This window comes from Musca domestica, unplaced genomic scaffold (genome assembly GCF_030504385.1).
Source record: "Musca domestica strain aabys unplaced genomic scaffold, Musca_domestica.polishedcontigs.V.1.1 37, whole genome shotgun sequence".
NCBI classification, from domain to species: Eukaryota; Metazoa; Arthropoda; class Insecta; order Diptera; family Muscidae; genus Musca; species Musca domestica.
The window spans coordinates 1,382,180-1,409,652 of NW_026712321.1; the positions used below are offsets into that span (position 1 = coordinate 1,382,180).

At 39.0% G+C, this 27,473-nt stretch overlaps 1 protein-coding gene across 1 annotated transcript; it reads right to left on the reverse strand.

Annotated features, from left to right (window-relative positions):
* Positions 1-6,153: 6,153 nt before the first annotated feature.
* LOC101888430 (transcription-associated protein 1) lies at positions 6,154-27,473 on the reverse strand. The gene is made up of 17 exons (XM_059126093.1): positions 27,090-27,473; positions 26,820-27,005; positions 26,542-26,736; positions 26,296-26,462; positions 26,000-26,235; positions 25,560-25,932; positions 25,420-25,498; positions 25,211-25,354; positions 24,938-25,138; positions 24,254-24,871; positions 20,599-24,193; positions 20,376-20,535; positions 12,179-14,969; positions 11,575-12,111; positions 11,394-11,516; positions 10,106-11,329; positions 6,154-6,860 (listed from the first exon to the last, which is right to left on the reverse strand). The coding sequence occupies exons 1-17, from the start codon at positions 27,324-27,326 to the stop codon at positions 6,288-6,290; spliced, it is 11,439 nt and encodes a 3,812-aa protein (XP_058982076.1). The 5' UTR covers positions 27,327-27,473; the 3' UTR covers positions 6,154-6,287.

The following is a 27,473-nucleotide window of genomic DNA, read 5'->3' on the forward strand; positions in this document are numbered from 1 at the left end:
AGAGAAGAGTTAGAAAAATAAAAAAAACAGAGCTTGGCACGTTAGCTCTGTTTTTTTTATTTTTTTTTTGTAAAAACAACAAAATATTCCACACACACTCACAAATTTCATGTGCGCAAGCGCAACACATTTAAAATTTTTAATCGAGCGGTGAATGCCAGACGAAATGGGGAGGGGGGGCTGGCTGAGGGGGCGGTTAGCAAGCATATAGCACAATACTCATCGTTGATAAGATTGTCGTAGCTTATGAGTAATCAAAACAAAAAACAAGCGAAGAAGAAAAAACACTTCCAAAGAAAAACAAAACCCCCCGAACAACAACAACAACAACGATGGCCATAGCGGCGAAGATTTGAAAACTATGTTGTGTACGGTTTTATGCTAAAGTGAAGGTGGTCAAAACTTGTTTTTGTTTCTTCATCATTTGGTAGAAAAAAAGAAAAAGCTTTTTTTGGGAAGTAAAATTTAGCAACACTTCAATGCTTTGTTGTACACATATACAGGGTGAGCTGAAAAAAAAAAACTGCAAACAACTTCAGACTGCTGGCATTTCTAAGACACTCTTCCGCACAGCTCTTCGAAATTATTCCAGCGATAGCTCATTATATTATTTACCAGGGTATCAAAAGCTATTTGGTGAGAATTTTTCAGAAAAAAAAGAGTAAAGAAAGGCTTAAAGTCGGGCGGGGCCGACTTTATGATACCCTACCCTATCTGAACCGATCTTGATAAAATTTGGCAAAGATATTTCTCAACTGTATTTGATATATTTCCCCAAATATTGTTGTTACACAATGCATATTACGGCTGCGGAGGACAAAAATAACAAATCGGATGAACAATATATATGGGAGCTATAGCTATATCTGAACTGATTTCGATCAAATTTGGCATACTAGCTTCTAGACTCATTTTGGTCGTAGATGCCAAATTTCATTCCATTTGGGTAAATATTAGACGTTTGGTGCACAATAAAAGGTAAATCGGACGAAGTTATATATATGGGAGAGATATATCTAAATCCGAACCGATCTTGATAAAATTTGGCAAAGATATTTCTGAACGGTATTTGATATATTTCCCCAAATATTCTTGTTACACAATGCATATTACGGCTGCGGAGGACAAAAATAACAAATCGGATGAACAATATATATAGGAGCTATAGCTATATCTAAACCGATCTTCACCAAATTTGGCATACTAGCTTCTATATTCAATTAGGTCGCATGTGCCGAATTCCATCCCATTTGGGCAAATATTAGACGTTTGGTGCACAATAAAAGGTAAATCGGACGAAGTTTTATGTGGGAGATATATCCAAATCCGAATCGATCTTGATAAAATTTGGCAAAGATATTTCTGAGCTGCATTTGATATATTTCCCCAAATATTGTTGTTACAGAGTCCATATTACGGCTGTGGGTAAAAAATATAACAAATCGGATGAACAGTATATATGGGAGATATAGCTATATCTGAACCGATCTTCACCAAATTTGACATACTAGCTTCTAGACTCAATTCGTTCATAAGTGCCAAATTTCATTCCATTTGGGCAAATATTAGACGTTTGGTGCACAATAAAAGGTAAATCGGACGAAGTTATATATGGACGCAATGTCCAAATCTGAACCGATCTTGATAAAATTTGGCAAAGATATTTCTGAGCGGTATTTGATATATTTCCCCAAATATTGTTGTTTCAGAGTGCATATTACGGCTGCGGAGGACAAAAATAACAAATCGGACGAACAATATATATGGGAGCTATAGCTATATCTGAACCGATCTTCAACAAATTTGACATACTAACTTCTAGACTCAATTCGCTCATAAGTGCCGAATTTCATTCCATTTGGACAAATATTAGACGTTTGGTGCACAATAAAAGGTAAATCGGACGAAGTTATATATGGGAGCAATGTCCAAATCTGAACCGATCTTGATAAAATTTGGCAAAGATATTTCTGAGCTGTATTTCATATATTTCCCTGAATATCGTTGTTACGGAGGGCATAATAAGGTTGCAGAGGACTAAAATAACAAATCGGATGAACAATATATGTGGGAGCTATGGCTATATATGAACCGATCTTTAACAAATTTGGCATACTAGCTTCTAGACTCAATTTGGTCGTAGATGCCAAATTTCATTCCATTTGGGTAAATATTAGACGTGTGGTGCACAATAAAAGGTAAATCGGACGAAGTTATATATGGGAGCTACATCCAAATCGGAATCGATCTCAGTAAAATTTGGCAAAGATATTTCTGAGCTGTATTTCATATATTTCCCTGAATATCGTTGTTACCCAGTGCATATTACGTCTGTGGTTAACAAATATAACAAATCGGATGAACAATATATATGGGAGCTATGGCTATATCTGAACCGATCCTCACCAAATTTGACATACTAACTTCTAGACTCAATTCGCTCATAAGTGCCAAATTCCATCACATTTGAACAAATATTAGACGTTTGGTGCACAATAAAAGGTAAATCGGACGAAGTTATATATGGGAGATATATCCAAATCCGAAACGATCTTGATAAAATTTGGCAAGGCTATTTCTGAGCTGTATTTGATATATTTCCCTGAATATGGTTGTTACGGAGTGCATATTACGGCTGTGGGTAACAAATATAACAAATCGGAAGAACAGTATATATGGGAGCTATAGCTATATCTAAACCGATCTTCAACAAATTTGGCATACTAGCTTCTAGACTCAATTTGGTCGTAGATGACAAATTTCATTCCATTTGGGCAAATATTAGACGTTTGGTGCACAATAAAAGGTAAATCGGACGAAGTTATATATGGGAGCCATATCCAAATCTGAACCGATTTCGATAAAATTTGGCAAATATATTTCTGAGCTGTATTTCATATATTTCCCTGAATATCGTTGTTACGCAGTGCAAATTACGGCTGTGGCTAACAAATATAACAATTCGGATGAACAATATATATGGGAGCTATAGCTATATCTGAACCGATCTTCAACAAATTTGACATACTAGCTTCTAGACTCAATTCGCTCATAAGTGCCAAATTGCATTCCATTTGGGCAAATATTAGACGTTTGGTGCACAATAAAAGGTAAATCGGACGAAGTTATATATATATGGGAGATATATCCAAATCCAAAGCGATCTCGATAAAATTTTAACAAAGGTATTTCTGAGCTGTATTTTATATATTTCTCTGGATATCGTTGTTACGGAGTGCAAATTACGGCTGTGGGTAACAAATATAACAAATCGGATGAACAATATATATTGGAGCTATAGCTATATCCGAACCGATCTTCACCAAATTTGACATACTAGCTTCTCGACTCAATTCGCTCATAAGTGCCAAATTTCATTCCATTTGGGCAAATGTTAGACGTTTGGTGCACAATAAAAAGTAAATCGGACGATGTATATGTATATGGACGATATATGGGAGATATATCCAAATCCGAACCGATCTCGATAAAATTTTAACAAAGGTATTTCTGAACTGTATTTGATATATTTCCCCAAATATTGTTGTTACAGAGTGCATATTACGGCTGCGGAGGACTAAAATAACAAATCGGATGAACAATATATGTATGGGAGCTATAGCTATATCTGAACCGATTTCGATCAAATTTTGCATACTTATTTTCAGGCCTAATTTGGTTGTATGTGCAAAATTCCATACTATTCGGTCGGATATTACACATTTGGTGTACAATAAAAGGCAAATCGGATGAAGGCATATATGGGAGCTATATCTAAATTTTTACCGATTATCTCCAATTTCAATAGGGTTCGTCCTTGGGCCAAACAAATGGTTTGTGCAAAATTTCATCTGGATCGGGTAATAAATGCGAACTGTACTTTGTTTACAAAAATACAAGGACAGACGAACAGACGGACGGATGGACGGACGGACGGACATGCATAAAATCGACTCAGAATGTGATTCTATGCAGATCATCAAAAAGAACTATGAGTCTATCTCGTTTCCTTTTGCCTGTTACAAACAAATGCACAAAGACATAATACCCTGACCACCTTGTGGTGTACAGGGTAGGACCTTGAACATTCCAACAGGACTCGCATCTCAACACGCGCCACCCAAAATGGTTACAAAATGGGTTTCCCCGCTTCATTTCCAGCACACAATGGCCACCAAAATCTCCGGATACCAATCCGTTGGACTATTGTGTCTGGAGTATTTCGGAAAGCAAGGTTGGCACTAAAAAAATATCAAAGTGTCGATCACCTCAAGCAAGCGCTTCGCCGGGAATGGGCCAAAACACGGCAGAGCCACATTTGGGCAACGTGTGACGGTTTCATTGGCCGTTTGAATGCCATAATTCCTGCCAAAGGTGACCAATTCGAACAAATCTAAACTTATTCTGAAATTTGATGCTATTTCCGACTTTTCATTCAATTAAATTAAAAAAAAATAGAAAAAAAAGCTGTAAGTTCGGCCGGGCCGAACTTAGAAAACCCTCCGCAATTTGAAACGAATTTGTCAATTCTCAAAAACAATAAAATCCGTTAAAAATTCTGTTAAAATCTTAAATGTACCGAATGTAGCTGTTATATTAGGGTCTATACGACGACATGGACCTGCATAGGTAACATTTGTCATAAGCCATTACAATATTCAAATGCGAAACTTATGAAAAAATCGGTGAATAATGTAGCTAAAATCATCAAAGTTCCGAATATCGGAAGGTACCGTTATATGGGGGCTATACGAAGGCGTGGACCTGTACAGACAATTTTCTGCCATAGGCTATGACATCCATTACGAACTTCAAATACCAAATTTGAAACAATTCCGATGAATAATGTCGCTTAAATCACGAAAATACCGAATATGGGAAGGAGCCGTTATATGGGGGCTATATGAAGACGTAGACCTGTACAGACAATTTTTTGTCTTAGGCTGTAGTATCTATTACGAACTTCAAATTCCATATTTAAAACAATTCCGGTAAATAATGTCGCTAAAATCTTCAAAAAACCAAAAATGGAAGGTTTATATGGGGGCTATACGAAGTCGTGGACCAGCACGAATAATTTTCTGCCATAGGCTATGACATCTGTTAGGAACTTCAAATACAAAATTTGAAATAATTCCGATGAATAATGTCGCTAAAATCATCAAAATACCGTATATCGGGAGGTACCGTTACATGAGGGCAATACGAAGACGTGGACCAGCACAGACAATTTTCTGCCATAGGCTATGACATCCATTACTATTAATGTCGCTAAAATCATAAAAATACGGAATATCGAAAGGTGCGTTATATGGGGGCTCAACGAAGACGTGGACCTGCACAAACAATTTTCTGTCTTAGGCTGTAGTATCCATTACGAACTTTAAATACCAAATTTGAAATAATCCCGCTGAATAATGTCGCTAAAATCACCAAAATACCAAATATCGGGAGGTACCATTATATGGAGGCTATACCAAAACATAAAGTTACATGGCCCATTTTCAATACCAAAAGACCTGCAGACATAACATACATTTGGGTAAAATTTTATCAATCTACTTCAATTCGTTCGCAAGCTTGAGTGATTTCCATAGACGGACGGACATCGCTAAATCGACATAGAATTTTATGCTGATCAAGAATATCAATATTTTGTGGGGTCTAAAATGTATATTTCGAAATGACAAACTTAATATACCCTCCATACTATGGTGGAGGGTATGGAAATATGTAAAAAAAATATTTAAAAATTATGGCGTTTGACTTTGTTGCCGTATTTTTTTATCCCACCCTGTACATACAAAGATATACACACACACATGTATATATGTGGGGATGTGTGTGTGTATGTAAGTCTGTCTTTTGGTCTTTCCAACAGTCATTATGGCTGTTTGTTTGTATGTTTGTAATATGCACTATGATATTCAGTGTGAGTCTTTATTTCATAGACGCAATCTTCCACACACACACACATACATACATTTATTTATTTTTAAAATATTTTTTTTTATAAAAAGAAGGTAGGCTTTTAGCTAGTTTCATGATATTTGCCCTTCGAGCATAAAACCAGCAGCTACTGGCTTGAATACATATTTAGCTTTTTGTTTCCAAAAAAAAAAACAAAACAACATCAACAACAACAAAATATGGTTACTTTTTCAAGTCTTCTTTTTTTTATTTCAACGCAATGAAAAGTCTTAAAATTATTACAAAAAAGCGACACATTTTTTATGGATGTCTCTTTCTTTTTTTTTTCCTCTTCTCTATGTTGTAATGACAGCCACTTACAACCATGGATGCCATGCCGGATCCATGAGACACAAATTATCATGATTTGTGGCCTGTTGTAAAAGTAATGAAATTTTCTTCGATTCAATATTATCAAAATATGATATTGTGTTCAAGCGACTCAAGATTGCATTGACAGACTTATTGACCAAATGGATCATGTTTTCCGTGGCATTGGCATCAGCCGCCGTATCTTCCATGGTGTCCATGGGCTTATTGTCACGCATTCGTTTCTTATGAAATGCAATGATTTCATCGCGTAAAATGGTTCGCAAAATCGAACATAACTTATAGTTCGGATGTACAAAACACCGGGCTGTTGCAATAATCGCTGCCGACAGGGGCCCAGAGATGCCAATGTTGGTTAGGAATTCTGCAATATTGGGCGTCAAACGGAACGGCACAGGTCGGCTGTGATCCAACTCCTCCTTCTCGTCGTTTATATCGAATTTAAAATACGACACATTAATCAGTCCCGAATCTTGATGGATATAAATCATATCGGTATTTAGGCGGGTCAAATGCAGGGCATATTCACAGATAAAGGCCAAGGCCATTTGCAAAGTCATCTGAAAAGATAATAATACGATAATTAAATTAATGCAATTTGTAACTGAGTTCAGGTCCTGCCACCAAAAAAATGAGATAAAATGAGGCCAGGTCATACTTTTGGGAGAATTTTTTTTGGCGAAATTTTCCTGAAAATCAAAATCGACCAGTCTATGTCGTAGGAAAATGCAAATACAGGTAGTCGCATCGATATAGCTGCTGGGACAATGAATTGTCAAACCAATTTTGGAATTGAAATTTTTAAATGAAAAAATATTCAAATTTGTAAAAATTCTTTAAAAAGGCATATCATAACAACCTCCGATTGACGTCGGTTAGGAAAACTTACACAAATCGATTTATTTTTAAAGAAACATTTACACAATTTTGACATTTTAATAATCCCAAGCTTTGACACTTCTACCAGTATTCTTTTACCATGAAAATGCACAAGCCGTAAATCTAAAAGTTAGGTTATGTCATACTTTTGAGAGAATATTTGATGAAAATCAGATTTCCTGTCGAAGGAAAATGCGACAGAAGAACATCAACCCTATGGGTGTTTTCCAATATTTTCTTTTAATTTTATAACAGAGATAATGAAATAAAAATTGAAATTTGAGATTAGGTGTAAAAAGACAATAATAATAATAATAATAATAATAATAATAATAATAATAATAATAATAATAATAATAATAATAATAATAATAATAATAATAATAATAATAATAATAACAATAATAATAATAATAATAATAATAATAATAATAATAATAATAATAATAATAATAATAATAATAATAATAATGCCATAAAAAACTGAGGATAGGTCACACTATTGGGAGCACTTTTGTGAAAATCGGATTTACTGCATGTCTATGTCAAAAGAAAATTAATGCTAAAGAAGAACTTCAACCTTATGTGTGTTTTCAATTTTTATACCCTCCACCGTAGTATGGAGGGTATATTAAGTTTGTCATTCACATTTTAGACCCCACAAAGTATATATATTCTTGATCAGCATAAAATTCTATGTCGATTTAACACTGTCCGTCCGTCTATCCGTCTGTGGAAATCACTCTGAGGAAATCGCTCTTTTGGTATTGAAAATGGGTGATGTAGGTCCACGTTTTGGTATAGCCCCCATATAATGGTACCTCCCTTTTTTCGGTATTTTGGTGATTTAAGCGACATTATACACCGTAAATGTTTCAAATTTGGTATTTGATGTTCGTCATGGGTACTACAGCCTATGACAGAAAATTGTCTGTACAGGTCCACGTCTTCGTATAGCCCCCATATAACGGTACCCCCCGATATTAGGAATTGTTTCAAATTTGGCATTTGAAGTTCGTAATGGGTACTACAGCCTATGACAGAAAATTGTCTGTGCAGGTCCACCTCTTCGTATAGCCCCAATATAACGGTACCTCCCTATATTCGAAATTTTGATGATTTTAGCTACATTATTCACCGAATTTTTTATTCAAGTTTCGCATTTGAATATTGTAATGGTTTATGACAAAAGTTGCCCATGCAGGTCCATGCCGCCGTACAGATCCTAATATAACGGCTACATTCGGTATTTTTTAAGATTTTAACAGAATTTTTAATAGGATTTATTTTTTTTGAAAATTGCCAACATCGTTCCAAATGGTGGAGGGTATTTAAAGGTGGAGGGTATTTACAGCTTTTTTAGTTGTTTTAATTTGTATAAGAAATAATAAAATCAGAATTGAAATTTGAGGTTAGGTGCGAAAAGATAATAACAAATGGAAATATTAAATAAAGTTGAACGATAATTAAATTAAATGAAATAATTTTGCATCTCAGAGCGGTTCCTGTCAAATCAAAAACAGATAAAGTGAGGTAAGGTCATGTTTTTGAGAGAATTTATGTGAAAATCCGATTTACAGCCTGTCTATTCCGGCGGAAAATGAATGCGAAGAAGAACAGATAATGAAATGAAAGCTGAAATTTGAGGTTATGTTCGAGTTGATTCAGTTTGATAAACCTTAATGGACACCGGTACAGATTCTTGACCAGTAAAGCTCATCTATATAGACCCTCGTCTTAATGGACTCCCTGAAGTCCCCCTAATTCGTCCAAATGTCTCTATGTCTCTTGTTCCCCCATTATGACTCTCCTTCGCTTGCCCATAAGGACGACCATAAAGTCTTACTTTCACTCGCCTATAAAGGCTCCTTTCGCTTGATTATAAATACCCTTCTCAATATTTCTATAGTCTCCGTTGGGCTCTTCTATGATTAATACGTTTCAGATCTGTTCAGCTTGTCTATAAAGGCTCCTTGTCTTTCGTTTTCCTGTAAAGACTCTTTCGTCTATAAAATCTCCCTCTCGGCGGTCTAAAAAACTGAATTTCTCCCGTTTAAAAATGCTGCTATTTTGTCGTATATAAAGACTAACTTCAGCTAGGCTATAAAGACTCCCTTTCGCTTAAATGTAAGACTCTTTTCGGTTGACTAGAGAGACTCTTTTCATCTCGTCTTTAGTCTCCTTTGGGCTCTTCTCTAAAGACTATGTTCAGTTTGTCTATGAGGACTTCGTTTTTTTACCTTCTATAAAAACTCTGTCTGTCAGCACTTCTGTAAGGCTGTCTGTCTTACCTTTCCCTATAAATACTCTTTCGTCTATAACAAATCCCTCCCGCTCGTCTAAAAAACAGCCTTTCTCCCGTGTATAAATGTTGCCTTCCCCTGATATATAAAGAATCGCTAATATAAAAAGACTCTTTTTTGTCTTAACTATAAAGCCCCTCTTCAACTCGTAAATATTCTTCGTTCAGATCTTCTATAAACACTTCCCTCAGGCCATCCATCAACACTATCAAGTTTTCAGTTAGCCCTCCTATAAAAACTTCATTCAGCCCATCTCTACAGGATCTTTGTATTTCGTTTTCCAAAACAGGCTTTTTCGTTCGCTATCATTTCCTATGGAATCCTTTCCACATACCTATAAAGATTCCCTTTCGTTAGCCTCTAAAAACCAACTAAGACGCTCCATTATGCATGCCTACAAAGATTGCCTTTGGTACTCCTATCAAAATTTCCCTTAGCCCAAAATTTTTCTCTTTTGTTAGTCTATAAGGCGTTCGCTTTCCATTGTCTAAAAGCCTACCTTCAATACTTTATAAATTCTCGCCTTTGCCTTCATATTCCCTTGACTTACATTTCATCCTCTAAGAAAGACATAATTTCTCAAGAAAATAAATAACCCTGCGATGTTGATGTGTTCAACTTACCATTTTACGGAATTGCCAAAAATCTGTGGCCGAGACAAAGGTCTTGACGGCCCATTGTTTGAACAGCGTTTTGGGTACCATTTTCGTTTGTATCTCCTGGAAGATGTCCCTTAAAATTGCATGGGTTATTTGGCCACCCTGTGATTGCACTTCGGAGAGACGTTCATAATACTTCATAATGGGTAAATCATGTTCCACATCCATTTTGGCACAGGTGCTCTTGTAGATTTCATACAACGATATGCTGGCCGGATTGTCTTCGGCCAAACGCATTTGTGGCGATATGGGCACAACACGTGGCACTGTGATGTTAAGGAAACGTCGTGTTGTCTCTTTTTGTTTTTCCAAATAATAGTTAAGCATGCGCAACAACTGTAGGACTCTTTCCTCACGGCGGGCATCTCCCAAACCGGTATCAATGACAACCAGATATGGATAGATTTTACCATTTGTACCACGTATATGCAGACGACGTGCTGCTGTGTTATTCTTTTGGACAATCTCCACGCGTGGCATAAACCGGGAGATTCGTATGTGATAATGGGAGGAGGAGGGTATAAGGAATTCACCGGGCAACTCAACTTCGGCAGTCTTTTGACTGAAATTCGAGAGAAAGCGACACTTGTCTTCGATAAGAAATGAGGTGGGTAACTTTTTCACTTTGTTCTCCAATGCTTTGATCCAGGATTTCAGTTTGGTAATCAAATTGTGCAGCTTCATGGCATCCGGTTTGGAGAAATCAAAATCTCGTGTAAATTGTTCTTTCATCATTTGGAAGGCAGGATCTTGGAAGGTAACTTGAGCACGACGAGCCAAGGACTCAGAGGCGGCGGAATTCGAGGCCGAAGAGGCCACCGAACCGGGAATGTTTTCTATGCCAATGCCAAAGGTTGAACCCAATTTCTTGACAAAGTGTAACGTGTGCGGCGTAATGGTGGCCTCATTCACTGTGCTGCGTGTCTCAAAGGCAATGGCATAGCATTTGATGAGACCCTGCCTCAGTTGCCTTAACACCTCCTCCGTCCAACTTTCTCTAAACCAAACCATTTGATCGACAATACCCTCCAGGGAGCTTAAAATGGTTGGATGTATTTCCCGTTGAACGTGCATTACCTTGGAGCAACGCCACATGGGAGGTGTGGCTTTGATGGGATTAACTGAATTGGATCCCGTGGCTGCTGAGGTATTGGTGAATACCTGATTCATGTTATTTTCCAAGTTGGGCTGGAAAAAAGGGAGTATATTAAAATGGAGATTCCAATAGGATTGCAAACAGGGTTTAGCTTACATGATTATGCGGCCTACCAGAGGCCTGTTCTGCAGTCTTGTGTTTTTCACGCTGTTCTATTTTCAGGGTTAGATAGAGAGTACGTATGGGGAAATAAACCGCTTGGGGATATAAACGACCCACCTGCAAATAAAAATTGTCATTTCCTTTCCAGGATAGGATAAAGATATCTATTACTTACATGGCTCAACAGATTCAATATAACATTGCTTTCATATTGTACCAGACAACACAGAAGCTGTGGTATCCAGGGCAACCAGTACGATGGCGGCACACCCACAACATATTTCTCCAAAGTACTCATCAGTGTGTTGCTGGCATTGTCATAGGACAAGAACCACAGCACCTTGGCCAAATATTTTCGGGTTTTACTTTCGCTGGGATGACGACAGGCATGCAGATAACATGTCAAAGCACTGACACCCAACGAGATTTGTTTGTCTCGAAGGAATAGATGTTCCATAAAATCACCCCACATGGCCCAGGCCTTGGTGAGACCGTCATGAAGTTGTACCGCAGCACTGAAAGCCTTGGCGGCCTCATCGGTGCGACCAATCTTGGCCAAAAGTAAACCTTTTAGGGCATAAAATTCGGCATTCATTTCAGCTGTGAAATATTTCAAGTTGGTCGATTCAATAACTTCCAAGGCTTCGTTTAGATCATTGCGCCCCGCCAAGGAGGCTGTCTGAATGTAGCATTTGACTTGTTGGCGTATTTTCTGGAAGTAAAGGAGTACTTCGTTATTTAAAAGAATAAAAACCTCCCTTATATTGCCACCTACATACCTGAAAACAATCCACAATCGGCACCGACGGTATCGTATAGATCCTCGACAATGTCTCCTGACACACCCCCGTCAAATTGTGTTTCCTTGCTATCTTACCGAAATAGATAATGGCCTGGGCCGAGGCATGCACCCCCAACATGGTATTACCCTGATCGGGTTGCTGTTCCAAATGCTGGGTAATAATCTGATAATGATGTTGACGCCATGTAAAAATGTCCGACCAATGGGACAAATCATCTGCTATGACCGGTAGACGATTTCTCCATGTCTTTACAATGGCCTTCATGTCATGCAATGAGGTATTGCGCGATTGCAGCAATCCCTGATGGATTTGACTTGCCTCGTGTAGCTCGATTATTTGTTGAGCGGCCTGGAGATATTGCAAATGAATGTGCGACACAATGTGCGGCAGCCTACGCCATTCCCGTATACACAGACCCGAGGCAATTTCAACATATTTCTCAACATTGGACAACTGGCGATCGTCGGGATGCAGAATGGCCAAAAAGCCCCGATACAAATGGACTTTGTAACCATACTGCTTCGAATAGGCCTGTTCGATTTTCATTAGAGCCTTTTTCATTAGATTCCAATCGGGTACACGCCAGGCACTTTCCATGATAAGTATTTCGTGCTGCTCACGATTGGTTTGGGCGTAGTCCAGCAGTATATCCCATTGATTGAGTTCCTTGGCACAGCGTATCCAGTGATTTTCCCACAGGGCAATTTCACTATTCATGTGCGAATTACACTGGCCATTGGAGAGATCTTCTTTGAACTTTGACATCACCAAATCGTACGCCCCCTGGGCCTCCTCAAAGAAACCCATTTGTTCATAGGCAATGGCCAGATTTGTTTCAGCATATTGGGCATATTTCATCCAGAGACCGGCCCACAGATCTTCCTCATGCATGGCCGAATACATGAGCGACAGCGAATCATGAACCGAACTTTGATTGCCATTGTATTCATGTTGCTGATCACAATAGTCCATAAAGGATGTTTGATTGCTGGGATTAACCTTGGAGGCCATTTCTTCCAGCACCAAAGTCATGCGATGCCATAGATTGTGGGCCTTGCCCAAATACGTGCAGACATTGGGCGGTATATAAATCTTGGGATTACAGTGTGTGAGCCCCTCAACAAATGTGTTAATGGCACTGGGTGCACAATCCTTTTGTATGATATTTGTGCCCGAGGCCAGGAAGGGTATGACTTCTTTGATAATGGTTTGTTGCTGATCGGCATTGAATATGTTCCAAATCTGGGGGAAAATTGCCAACCACACCGATTCGGCTAGATTTGTGTCCATGTGACACAGCTGGGAGGTGGCCACCAGCAATTGATCGGTACGTATTTTCCGATTGATTTCCAAAAACTCTATTTGGCGATTGATCAATTTACATATTTTCATTTTCCTAGCCGGCAGCAGACGTTCCGTGTCCGGTTGATCATTTTGTGAATTGATATATTCCAAATTTACATCCACATCGAATTCCTCATCCTTATCATCGACACTCTGTGGCATATCCATGCAATCGGATTGTGACGAGGTATAGATGACAAATTGACTCTTCTCCTCATTATCGGCCATATTGATGATGGATGTGATGCTGGGAATCTTGTGCATATCGTTGGAATTCTGTATTGCTGTCATGGTATTGGCGGTCAAGACCAACAGCTCAATACATTGTTTTATCCAATAATGTGTGCCAATCGAATCCCATGCCTGCGAACAAATGATGTACAGCAGACGATCGTGCAAACGTCGGCGCATCGAGGCATCAATGATTTCAAAGAATTTTGCCCGTATCGTGGGATTTTGACTGCGCAGCCCCGTCAAGAATGCCGCCTCCAACTTCGCACTTAACTCTGTCTGTTTCAAATGTTCATCGCGATATATATAATTGATCATTTCCAAGAACTGTATGTGCAATTCACTTTCATCCGAAAACTTTTTCTCCACACACTGCATCAGCTTGACCAACAACACCGATTTCTCCCGAATCGAGGGTATTTGTACCACAATATTTTGATCCTTCACCCTCACCCAATCGTCGAGCATTTTTATGATACACTTTATGATCTTGGCATCCATGCTTTTCTCAATCAGACTCACAATAATGTTACCAATCAGCAGCTTTCTCACCTCCACACTCATGATGACAATGCGATTCTTAATCATGTCAAACGACAGTATCAACAATTCCAAGTGATTGCCCTCCACGGAGGGATTCATGGCCTGGGCGTTATTTTGCATGGCAATGTGTTCCTTGGTCAAACGATTTAGAACCCTTATAAATTGTACCATCAAACGATCGATATAGTCTGGGTTATTGACACAGCAAGCCTTGAGAATCATTAGCGTTCCCAGCAGAGAAGATGGATTCGATTGCGGACTCTTCTCGTAGAAATTCAAATTGTCCGCAATCATTTTACTAATCGCGCTATACAAAATATCCAGATCTTCATTTTTATGCTGAGCATCGGGTGGAAATATGGTCATCAGGCGGGTTATCAAGCCATGCATTAGGCGAACAATTTTCGTATTTTGATGTATGATACAGGCGGAGAGGCCCTTTTGTATGGGCCTTATGATGGCCAACAGTTGTTCCGGTTTCATAATCGTACTGAGGAATGTCAAAAAGTCCAGCGCTGTACAGATGTTGTTGATATTTGTGTGTGGCGATTCAATGGTGGTGAATATTTTATCCATCCAATTCAGTTTCAATTCAAATGGCTGGGGCCAAACATCCGGACGCATGGCTGTTTTCAATAGAATTATACATCTGCAAAAGAGAAAAGGAAGAAGAAAACAAGGGTGTTAGTAATGGGGTAGAGTAACACTCAGTAAAAAAATTTCAGTCGGTTCTGCCGACAGATGTGTACCCCCAGCCTTGAGGTTATGACTATACAAACTGTTCACCCTTTATGAGGCAGGTTCCGAAGCAGTTGGCCAATATTGAGCAATTCGTATCTGACCTAAGACCGATATAAACATTACAACGTGCCAGATTTGGCCTATATCGACTACTTCCTATTCTTTATATTAGATATGTGCAAATTTTATGCGATATCATAAGTTCCGATTAATTACGTATTCATATCAGATTTCTGGTTAAGAAAAATATTTAAATACAGCAATTTTTAAAGAAACGCAGAATTGATTCGCAAGTTATGACAAATATGACAAGTATTGGAAATTGTGAGCCGTTATGGGTGAGGTGTACCAGAAGAGGTTGGCAGATATATATCATCTTTACAACAGATCTTGCGTTAGAAAATATATTTGGATGTGTGAAATTTGAAGAGAGTTGGATCGCTTTCTTTGTGCGTTTTGTTTTTAAGAATCTTGAACCCTTTGTGGGGGAGGTCCCAGAAGGAATGGTCTGATCTCTATAATATTTTTAACAGATATTGTGCTGATGGAAATATTGAGATGTGCCAAGTCTGAATGGAATCGAAGGTTAATTTCGCGTTTTATGGGCTTCATGAATATTCAAAATTTTGACCCTTTGTGGGGGAGGTACCAGAAGGAGTGGACCGATATATTCCATCTTTACACCATACATTCGGTAAATAAAAATATTGGGATGTTTGTAATTTAAAGAGCAACGGATGCTTTTTTCGGATTTTATGGTCGTTTTGGTTATTCAAAACGATGACCCTTTGTGGGGGAGGTACCAAAAGGAATGATCCAAACTCTACCATCTTTATGACAGATCTTGTGTTGCTGGAAAAATTGAGATGTGCCAAGTTTGAATGGAATCGGTTGTTAATTTCGCGACTCATGGATATTCAAAATTTTGAGCCTTTGTGGGTAGGTACCAGAAGTAGTGGACCGATACATTCCATTTTCACACCAGACATTGGGTTAATAAAAATATTGGGATGTGTGTAATCTGAAAGGAACCGAAAGCTTATTTCGAACTTTATGATCGTTTTGGTTATTCAAAACTTTGACCCTTTGTGGGGTAGGTACCAGAAGGAATGGTATGATCTCTATGGTATTTTTAACAGATATTATGCTGATGGAAATATTGAGATGTGCCAAGTCAGAATGGAATCGAATGTTAATTTCGCGTTTTATGAGCTTCATGAATATTCAAAATTTTGACCCTTTGTGGGGGAGGTACCAGAAGGAGTAAACCGATATATTCCATTTTCACACCATACATTGGGTTAATAAAAATATTGGGATGTTTGTAATTTGAAGAGGATGCTTATTTCGAATTTTATGATCGTTTTTGTTTTTCAAAACTTTTACCCTTTGTGGGGGAGGTACCAGAAGGAACTGTCCGATCTATACCATCTTTATGACAGATCTTGTGTTGCCGAAAAAATTAAGATGTGCCAAGTCTGAATGGAATCGGCGGATGTTAATTTCGCGTTTTATGAGCTTCAAGGATATTCAAAATTTTGACCCTTTGTGGGGGAGGTACCAGAAGTAGTGAACCGATATATTCCATCTTCACACCAGACCTTGGGTTAATAAAAATATTGTGATGTGTGAAATCTGAAGAAAACCGAAAGCTTATTTCGAATTTTATGATCGTTTTTGGTTATTCAAAACGTTGACCCTTTGTGGGGGAGGTACTAGAAGGAACTGTCCGATCTATACCATCTTTTTTACAGATCTTGTGTTGCCGGAAAAATTGAGATGTGCCAAGTTTGAATGGAATCGGATGTTAATTTCGCTATTTATGAGCCTCATGAATATTCAAAATTTTGACCCTTTGTGGGGGTGGTACCAGAAGTAGTGGACCGATATATTCCATTTTCACATCAAACATTGGGTTAATTAAAACATTGTGATGAGTGTAATCTGAAGAGAACCGAAAGCTTATTTCGGATTTTATGATCGTTTTGGTTATTAAAAACGTTGACCCTTTGTGGGGGAGGTACTGGAAGGAATGGTCCGATCTCTACAATATTTTAAACAGATATTGTGCTGATGGAAATATTGAGATGTCCCAAGTTTGAATGGAATCGGGTGTTCATTTTGCGTCTTATGAGCTTCATGAATATTCATAATTTTGACCCTTTGCGGGGGAGGTACCAGAAATAGTGGTCCGATATGTCCCATCTTCACAGCAGATCTTGTGCTAGTAGAAATAATGAGATGTACGAAATTTCAAGAGATTCGGATGCTTATTTCGAATTTTATGATCGTTTTGGTTATTAAAAACTTTGACCCTTTGTGGGGGAGGTCCTGGAAGGAATGGTCCGATCTCTACCATCTTTAGATGTCAGATCTTGTGTTGCCGGAAAAATTGAGATGTGCCAAGTCTGAATGGAATCGGATGTTAATTTCGCTATTTATGAGCTTCATGAATATTCAAAATTTTGACCCTTGGTTGGGGTCGTACCAGAAGGAGTGGACCGATATATACCATCTTCACAGCAGATCTTGTGCTAGTAGAAATAATGAGATATGCGAAATTTCAAGAGATCCGGATGCTTATTTCAAATTTTATGATCGTTTTGGTTATTCAAAACGTTGACCCTTTGTGGGGGAGGTACCAGAAGAAATGGTCCTATCTCTACCATCTTTACAACATAGCTTGTGTTGCCGGAAAAATTGAGATGTTCCAAGTCTGAATAGAATCGGATGTTAATTTCGCTATTTATGAGCTTCATGAATATTCAAAATTTTGACCCTTTGTGGGGGAGGTACCAGAATTAGTGGACAGATATATTCCATTTTCACACCATACATTGGGTTAATAAAAACATTGTGATGAGTGTAATCTGAAGAGAACCGAAAGCTTATTTCGGATTTTATGACCGTTTTTGTTATTCAAAATTTTAACCCTTTGTGGGGGAGGCACCAGAAGGAATGGTCTGATCTCTACAATATTTTTAACAGATATTGTGCTGATGGAAATATTGAGATGTGCCAAGTCTGAATGGAATCGAATGTTAATTTCGCGTTTTATGAGCTTCATGAATATTCAAAATTTTGACCCTTTGTGGGGGAGGTACCAGAATTAGTGGACCGATATATACCATCTTCACAGCAGATCTTGTGATAGTAGAAATAATGAGATATGCGAAATTTCAAGAGATCCGGATGCTTATTTCGGATTTTATGATCGTTTTAGTTATTCAAAACTTTGGACTTTTGTGGGGGAGATACTAGAAGGAATGGTCCGATCTCCACCATCTTTATGACAGATCTTGTGTTGATAGAAATATTGAGATGTGCCAAGTCTGAATGGAATCGGGTGTTAATTTCGCGTCTTATGAGCTTCATGGTTATTCAAAATTTTGACCCTTTGTGGGGGGTACCAAAAGGAGTAAACCGATTTATTCCATTTTCACACCAGACATTGAATTAATAAAAATATTGGGATGTTTGTAATTTAAAGAGCAAAGGATGCTTATTTCAAATTTTATGATCGGTTTGGTTATTCAAAACTTTGTCCCTTTGTAGGGAAGGTACCAGAAGGAATGGTCCGATCTCTATAATATTTTTAACAGATCTTGTCTTGATGAAAATATTGAGATGTACCAAGTCATAATGAAATCGGAGATTGATTTAGCTATTTATGAGCTTCATTAATATTCAAAATTTTGACCCTTTGTGGGGGGAGGTACCAGAAGGAGTGGTCCGATATGTCCCATCTTCACAGCAGATCTTGTGCTAGTAGAAATAATGAGATGTACGAAATTTCAAGAGATTCGGATGCTTATTTCGTATTTTATGATCGTTTTGGTTATTCAAAACTTTGACCCTTTGTGGGGGAGGTACCAGAAGGAGTTGACCGATATATTTCATCTTCACATCAGACCGTGGGTCACTAAAAATATTGTGATTTTTGTAATTTGAAAGCAATCGGACACTTACATCACATTTTATTAGTGCTACAATTATTCAAAATTTTGACCCTTTGTGTGGGAGGTACTTGATGGACTGGACCGATATTTTCCATTTTCGCACCTGACCTATCACTGATGCAAATATTAGGATTTGCAAAGTTGGAGCAAAATCGGATTATCGTTTCTCTTTTTGTGCAGAAAATATATTTTTTGAAAAGTTCGACCTTTTGTGGGGGAGGTACCAGAAGGAGTGGACCGATATTGTCCATCTACGAACTCGATCTAAGTTTGACAATAATATTTTCGATATACCAAGTTTGGATCGAAGCGGATACTCCCTTCGAGAGTTATCGTGTGCACCAACCAGCCAGCCAACCAGACAGAGGGACGGACATAGTTAGATCGAAATGTTCTGAAATGGATTTGGTCCAAAGAGACCTAGTGTCTAAAACCATTATTTCGATTAGGCACATTCTGGCCGTATCAAGTGATATATACCCCCTGGCCATATGGCTGAGGGAAAAAAAAGCAGGTCCGATTTCGTAAAAATATCATTTGAAGACTTTTCTCAATTTACGATATATGCGGCTTGATCAAATTATCCTGGGTACCTGGGTGGGCACATCAACGTCCTGAACACGCTGACAATAGGTGACGAGTTTGCTGGTGAAATATCGGACCTTACTGTAAATCCATTACCTAATTATTAGGTGATTCACAAATTCTACCTTGAAAAGACAAACACAGATGGCAATGCAGGGAATTGTGGATCCTTTTCCGAAGTAGAAATAAATCCCAACTCTTGAAAATTAGGATAGATATACGAATTGCAGTGGATCACTATATGATCAGATCTCTGACTTCAACATGGGAGGATAACAGCAGTACTTCTGTGTGGAGACGTTCGAACATTTCCATGGTATTTGCCCGGATTTTTATATGGCAAAAATCATTGGATATGAGATAGATACTCCAACATTCTTATCAGATCCCAGTAGACCTCATAAATATTTCAAATTTGCTTTCCTGAATCATTTTCCCCCCAAATCTCTGTTTTTATTTCTAGACCAAAACAAAAAATTTTGCTTTTCATTCCTCTGGACCTGATGATATCCGAAATTAAGTTCATTTACTTTCATTGGCAACATTTTGCTTTTCATTCCTCTGGACTTGATGATATCCGAGATTAAGAAGTCCTCAGAAAACATTTATTTATAGAGGTGCTCCTAGATTTATATCTAGCGTATGGGCGGTCTTGAGATCCTCTTTTTTCGGAGATCATATAGAGAGCTTTTTACCATCTTCCTCATACCTCTAAGCATTTTTTTCTGTTCTATGAAAAATCGATGTTCTCTACCGAATTTCCTACTCACCTTCTTGATAAATTATCTCCCGAATTCAAAATACTCGGCTGATTGTCATTGACTTGGCATGCCAAACGAATGAGGAAATTCAACACCGTATCACAGTGGACTTTACCAATGGAACGGCTGCTTTCATCCATTTTCGAGCTTATCGAGGCCGCAGAAGTACCTGGATAGAAAAAAAGATATTATCATTAATCAAATATTCAAAAAAAAAAAAAAAACAACTCACTTGTTCTGGCCACCACCGCAGCCTCGGTATTCAATTTCTTACGATGTGATTCGGCAAAATCATCACCGGTACTGCGTTTCACTGCCGTCTTATCATCCATTTCATCATCCATATTGGCATTGAGTTTGCTCTCCGTTTCATCCTCTTTGATACGTTGCAGCTCCCATTTGATAATGACATCGGCCAGTTCAACCGATAACTTTTTATGTTCCAACGAAGCATTGGGTGGGAAACCCAAACGTTGCATATAATTCACCAGATGTGTAACCAATTGATGACGCACCGGAAAATAGACTTTATAGTGCCGAACAATTAGTTGCAAAATATGAAATAGCTGTTGCATAGAGTGACCCTCTTCCACAATGATTTTCTTTGTCCAATGGGTAAGCATGGTGTTGCCATCTTCCATGCGCAGTGGCATGGCTGGTGTTAAGACATCCAAAGCTTGTCGTACAACTGGCCGAGCCTCTAAGGCATGACCCTTGAGCAGCGAATGGAAAACTTGTAGTACAATTTTCTTGTGTATAGCCAGGCGCGCAATGATATGGGCCAGCAGCAAATGGCCATGATAGCGGGCTGTGGGATCGACAGAATTTTTACTCAACAAACATGGCCAGGCAAAGGTCATGAGCCGGCGCAACTTGTTGCCCTGTATGCGATTATTGGCATCGCCATCATGTATGTGCTGGGAGGCCCTTTCCACCAGCAGACAGGCAAACTGCAGCAAAGCAATGCGCACCGCATCATCCTTGGCATAGGGCTTTTCGGGATCAAATACTTTGCTATTGATGAAAACGGAAACAATATTTGTTTCATCTTCCTGGAATTGAGTGGGTGGTGCACCAATCAGTTTATTGCCCTCACCCTTGTCGAAACTGGCCACAAAGCAGGGTATCAAAATCGAGGTAATTATCTTAGCCTTCAGCTCTTCCGACAGCGAGGCATTGTTGAAATTTTCAATGAAATAAAAGAATGCCTGACGTTTCCAGTAGACCGTATAACTCTGGGCCACGGTGTTTTGTAGAAAATCTCGCAGGAAATAAAAATCGGGAATGAAATGCAAGCACAGAGCTCGTGACAGCTGGAACAGCAATTCAATTTCATTGGTATTGTGTGAGAAATATTTCAACAGAATCTTTCCCACCAAATGCCATTTATAGCTAATGACATTCTCCTGGCAGCTGTTGCTCAGGTTGTATTGCCACAGTTGTTTCAGGCAATTGATTAGATCGGTTTGGACGGCAATCCATTGGTCATCACATTCCATGACTGTGTAGACAATTTTAATGGCCTGCTCTTGGACCTCTTGTTTTTGTTCATCATTCATGATGGAACTGTCGATTTGTCCACAGCTTATCAAACGTATCAAGGCCTTAATACATTTCGCTGTCTTGAGGGCAGCATGGAAGGGTTTGCCATCTTTGTGCTTCAGCAGATAGATAAAGAAACGATTCCACTGGGCATCCACAATGTAGACATCGGATAGGAAATAATCCACCGTTTGTTGGGGGAAACGTAAAAGAAATTTCAGCAAAGGAGCCCGATAGGGTGATGATGATTCGATCATTAGATTCTTTTCCGTTTGCAGAACCAATTGACAGAGATTCTCGATGTATTTCGGTGTGGCTGCTGTTATCTGGTGGAACATTTCAATGAGGCATACTCCCTTTTGTTCGTATTCTCCTCCTCGTATGGCAGCAAAGAAATTACCACCCTGTTGGCCTTGTTTACAGATCTGCACAGACATTTCCAGCAGATTGCGACACAGTTCAAGTATCTGCTCACTGAACTTCTCCTTGAACATGTGAGGGAAAAGCTGGGTAAAATACGACAATCTCTTTGTGGCGGTGAGTGTTAGATTCCGGTAATCGCCCAATATCATTAGCAGCGGACGCATGTAATTGTTCAACTCCATTTTGTCGATATGTATGCCAGCATTGAAACGTTTCATACACTGGAAGGCTGCCTCCTGCAGTTCCGGTTTCTTGTGGTCCATCAACTTGAAGAGGATATTTATGATTTTATCTTTGTGTTGACTGTCGGTAATGTAATGGCAGGCGGCCAAGGCCTTTAGGGCACTTATCCGCAGTGGCACCAGATTGGTGACATTCTTATAACAATCCAATTTCATGAGCGTTGAATCCTCAGCCTCGGATAAGGTTAACAGTTCATGGAAGAATAGTTTGTGGTAGTTATTGTTCAGATCTATGGTAAAAAGTCTGGGCTCCAGGGTGGTACAAAATGTATTGCCTTCCATCAGACCAATTTGGGCATTAACCGGTTGATGACGCAGCAAATGTTTCTTAGGCGGAATAATATCCGCTAATACCTCTTTGTGGGGATCCATTACTTCGGACACGGTTCGATTTTGCAGCTGGGCAACATATTTCAGCGAAGCCATGGATTCTTGCCGTACCAAGGCATTGGGACTGGTCACTTGCCTACACAACTCATGGACCACATCATATGTGGCCTTGGTTCGTATGACGGTAATTTCCTCGCTGGTTTCGAGTTCCTTGGGTGCCATACACAGATCTAGCAGAGAACGCAAATTTGTTTTGGCAATGTAGATGGCTCCATTCGATACCTCTCCCTCCAAATCCATTAGCACAAACATAAATGCCTTTACAAAGGAGAACAAATGCTGATACAGGGAACGGGGCGAGAAATGTTGATACAAGAATTGTATGGCCTTGCAGCCGCCCACCTTGGCGTACCAAGGCCTTTCATAACACAAAGCAGTCATTTTCTCGGCCAAGTATTGCATTAAGGGCAGGCGACAGGCTCGTTCCTTGCTGCCCAAAATATTTGCGGCCGTGTCCAATATCAAACCCATACAAAGTTGTCCCGGTTTACACAATTCCTTCTCTTCATGGCCCATACAAATGGCCAGGGCATCTACCAAGACCAAAGGATCTATGCCATTCAAGGAATAATATTGTTTCACCGGAAACGGACCGGCCTGTTGGGCAATGGCAATCATGGTAAAATGTCTGGCAATTGCCACCATTATGGGAAAAACAAATTCCCTCAAATCTTTGGTGGCCGAGGCCACAAACATTCCCATTAAGGCATTCTGTAGGGTCTTGCGTGCCTGATAGTCTTCGATTTTATTTTGATTTACCGGCACATTGACAATGTTATTCTCCAAGAAGCTGGGATGTAAAAAGAATTTCTGTAGAGTGTGTTTTTCGTCGTCCAGATTTATGGAGGCAGCCAAATAACAACGTATTACCTCCCAACTTTGTCGCCTATAAAATGAATCCGTGGCATTGGAGCTGAGAGCATTGAAGGCCGTCTCAATGGCTTTGTCTATGGGAAAATCAATGGGTTTTTCATGTTCTTGGAAATAGGCCACAACAGATGTGGGCTGGATTTCGCTATTTGTGTACTGGATACATTGCGGTTCGGTCATCATTTTACGATTACCACCACCAAATTTCCCCAAGACACGGAATGCCACCAAGGCAGCATTATCTTGATTGCGTAGCGTTTTCCACAAGGCTTGCATGAGGGCAGCTCTCACCGGTTGTATGTGGTCATAGAGGAAATCGGGTTGCAAATTATCCACACATAATTCCAAGGTACGGAGACCCTAAAAAAAACGCAAAGCAAAAATTACACTTTGTTTTTCATATCTCCGACAGCAACTTGCCTGGCTAACCAAGGTTGCTGAACCATTTAAGGCCGATACCAATGGATCCATTAACATTGGCAAATAGGGCAAAAGTGAAGACAGCCTCACCGGCACCGTAAGACACAGCTCCACAAAAAGATCTTTCATGTGTTGTTTGTGGAAACCACTTTGCAGGCGATTTAAACCCTCCAAAAGATTTGGTAAAAGTGGCAAAAATTCTTGATACAACAAATCATGTGAACCACCTCCAATCGAACGAAATAGGGCTCGAAGCAGAAGGAAATAGTTGTAGGGTTCTTCGGCCGTCAAGGCCAATTCCATTGATTGATTAACAATACTATGGAGATGGGGTTTCAGCATTTGTTCATTTTCCACGGGAAAAAGACTAACACTGCCAAATACCAATTTAAAAAGCCTCAGATACAGATTGGATCTTTCCACATTTGTACCCATTTCATGCATTTTACCCAATAGATATTCGACCAGTATGGTGGCAAATAATGGCGAAGTCTGGGGATTGGCCAAAAATGAATTGGCCACAATTTGCAGTGAGGGATTTTTGTGTATACGTTCGACCATAAAATCAATGGTTGTGGCAAATACTTCTTGGAAATTTTGTGGATGCATCATGAGGAACTGCAAAGGAAATGAAAGTAATTTGTAAATTTTTCTATGCTGAGAAGAAGAAGAAGCAACACTTACAATGCCACTAAAATGTTCCAGAACTTCCTTCTCCTCCTTTGTGCGTGGCATATTACCAGATGTTTTCAATTGATTTGCGGCATTTATGGAATAAATATCTAAAGCCTCCATGGCCCAGTGCACCAAATCAATGTAGATGCTAACCTCGTAGGGTTGAAATATTTTCTCCTGTTTTATTTTGGTAACATCAACGGAGGGGGACTAAACGGAGGGAGTAGAAAACGCATTAAAAAAAAGAATTGTTTTTTTTTTTTTTTTAAATGGATAGATTACCTTGGAGCTAACAAAACCCCAGGTTATGGTTTTAACACCGCCCACCAATGTTTTTACCAGGCTGCGATATTCAACAATATTTAGCGAGCATAGCATTTGATTTCCCGTCAATTGATTTTTGGCAATTGAATCTGCATTAGTATCCTAAAAACCAAAAATAATGGTCAATCAATGTTAGATACCTAGTTGCAAAAATAATATGTTATTACCATAATTGCTGCTGTTTCCTTGCCCTCCAAACCAGTTGCATTCGAAGCTGGTGATGTGCCTGAGGCAGACTGGGCTTTCCTAAGTTTTAGAAAAAATATTTAAAAAGAAAAGGATATAAATCTCATTTCACAAAACTTACAATCTCTGGGTTATTGTGGGCAATGTTATTTTGGCAATTGTTTGGAATTTGTAGACAAATACCTTTAGCAAGGTTGTTAGTAAATTCCTTGCCTTCAGAGGATCCATTTCACTGTGTTGCCTTACACAGTCTACCAAATTGAGTAAGAGTTTGCATGACATGGTCTGTATGCTGGTGGCCAGCGATTCGTCATGAACATTTTTGGAAAACAACTTAATGGCCTTCTCCAAGACATCAAGACTTAAACTTTGCCTTAAATGATGGGCCAAATCAGCCAATGTGGAATAGGCCAAGGGACGTATCGAGTCCAAGGTTACCCCCTTGCCAATCAATAAATCCTCATCGAACAAACGTTCAATGGAGGGAATGAATTCTAAAACAGAGAATAGAAAATTGTTGATAAATACATTTCTTTTAAATGTTGAATTATTTGCGGGTACTTTGTCTTAGATCCGTGGCAAAGATATGCCTTGTGGCAATCAAAAGTTCCTTTCGCAGATGGGCTGCTTCTTTGGGACACAAATGCATAAGGCTTAATATGCCACTTGTCACCAAAGCTGAATGATTCATGGTGTTCTCTTGGAACAGTCTTACAATGTAGGCCAAAAAGGAGAGGGTTTTGATCTGGGCATACATGAAATCGATGAAGATTTCCTTGTTGAAAAATTGGGAATTTCTGCAAGGAGGAAAATATTGAGACATTGAGAGAATCGATCTCGATCAATATATACATTACCTATGTACTGCTGAGGGTTGTAAATTGATGGTGGTCATTATCAATGGTATAAATTCTGAGACTTCTTGATGTACGGCATTCTTGTAGATTTGATACATTAACACCACAATAATGGGCAATTCTTGTAATACCCTCAGAGATAACATGCCTCGCGGCAAAAGGTTATACTATTGTAGGGGAGAAAGGAAAAAAAGGGGACACACATTGAGAATGACATGATAAATTTCGTTATGTATTTCACAATACCATTTGATAGGTAACCGGTTCTGTGGGATTTTCCAAATGTATGGTCTTAATGACATAGGTTTCTGATAACAATTGTTCCATGTTTAACTCCTTGAGTTCTTTGATTTTTATCTGTTGTGTGGGCTCGAAAATTTTATTCATATGATTGGGCAGTTCTGTGTAGATTTTCTTCACCAATGCCAAAAACTGTTGGACCTTTGAGGGGGAAAAATATAAAAAAGGTTTAGTATTGGAACCAAATAGCCCTGTTCCAAAGCAAACTTTCAATCTATACTTACCTCATTATTGAATGATGGTCGAAAACTTTTGTGCAATTCAATGATAATGCGCAGGCAGACCAGGACATTTTCTTCATTATCGATTTGAAGGATGTTTAACATCAGCGATATTATGGACTTGACATGTTGGCGTAGATTTTCGGTGATCGGCAGGCGATGTATCATTTCCAGAATTAATTTTCGTACCTAAAAAAAGCACAGGCCATAGAAGTTCATTAAAACAAGACTTCCAGGGAGAGAGGGGGGAAGAAGGTGGTATTGTCGGCTTACCTGATGAGCTTGATACTCTTGTATGAACTGCGGCTCACCATCTTGCAGGAAATGCATAAACGCCTTAAGCGAATGCTCCAGAAACGATGGATACGATGAACTCTGGACAACTACCTCAAAATGTTCACTCAATTCCTGGGCTGCTTTCAGTTTTTTGTCATCCGTCGCCTTGCTATCGGCCAGTATTGAAACATAGCTGCGAAATGTGTTTAATTGAAAATTTTCACTGTGCGCCATTTTGAAAAGGCATCCGGCAATGGATTGCAAATGATTACACCGTTATATATTGATATTTTTAATTTTTATTTAAGTTTTGCGACAATATCTAAATTTTTGCTGTATTTTTGCTTCCGCTCGGTATTTTCGCATTGTAGGGTTATGTAG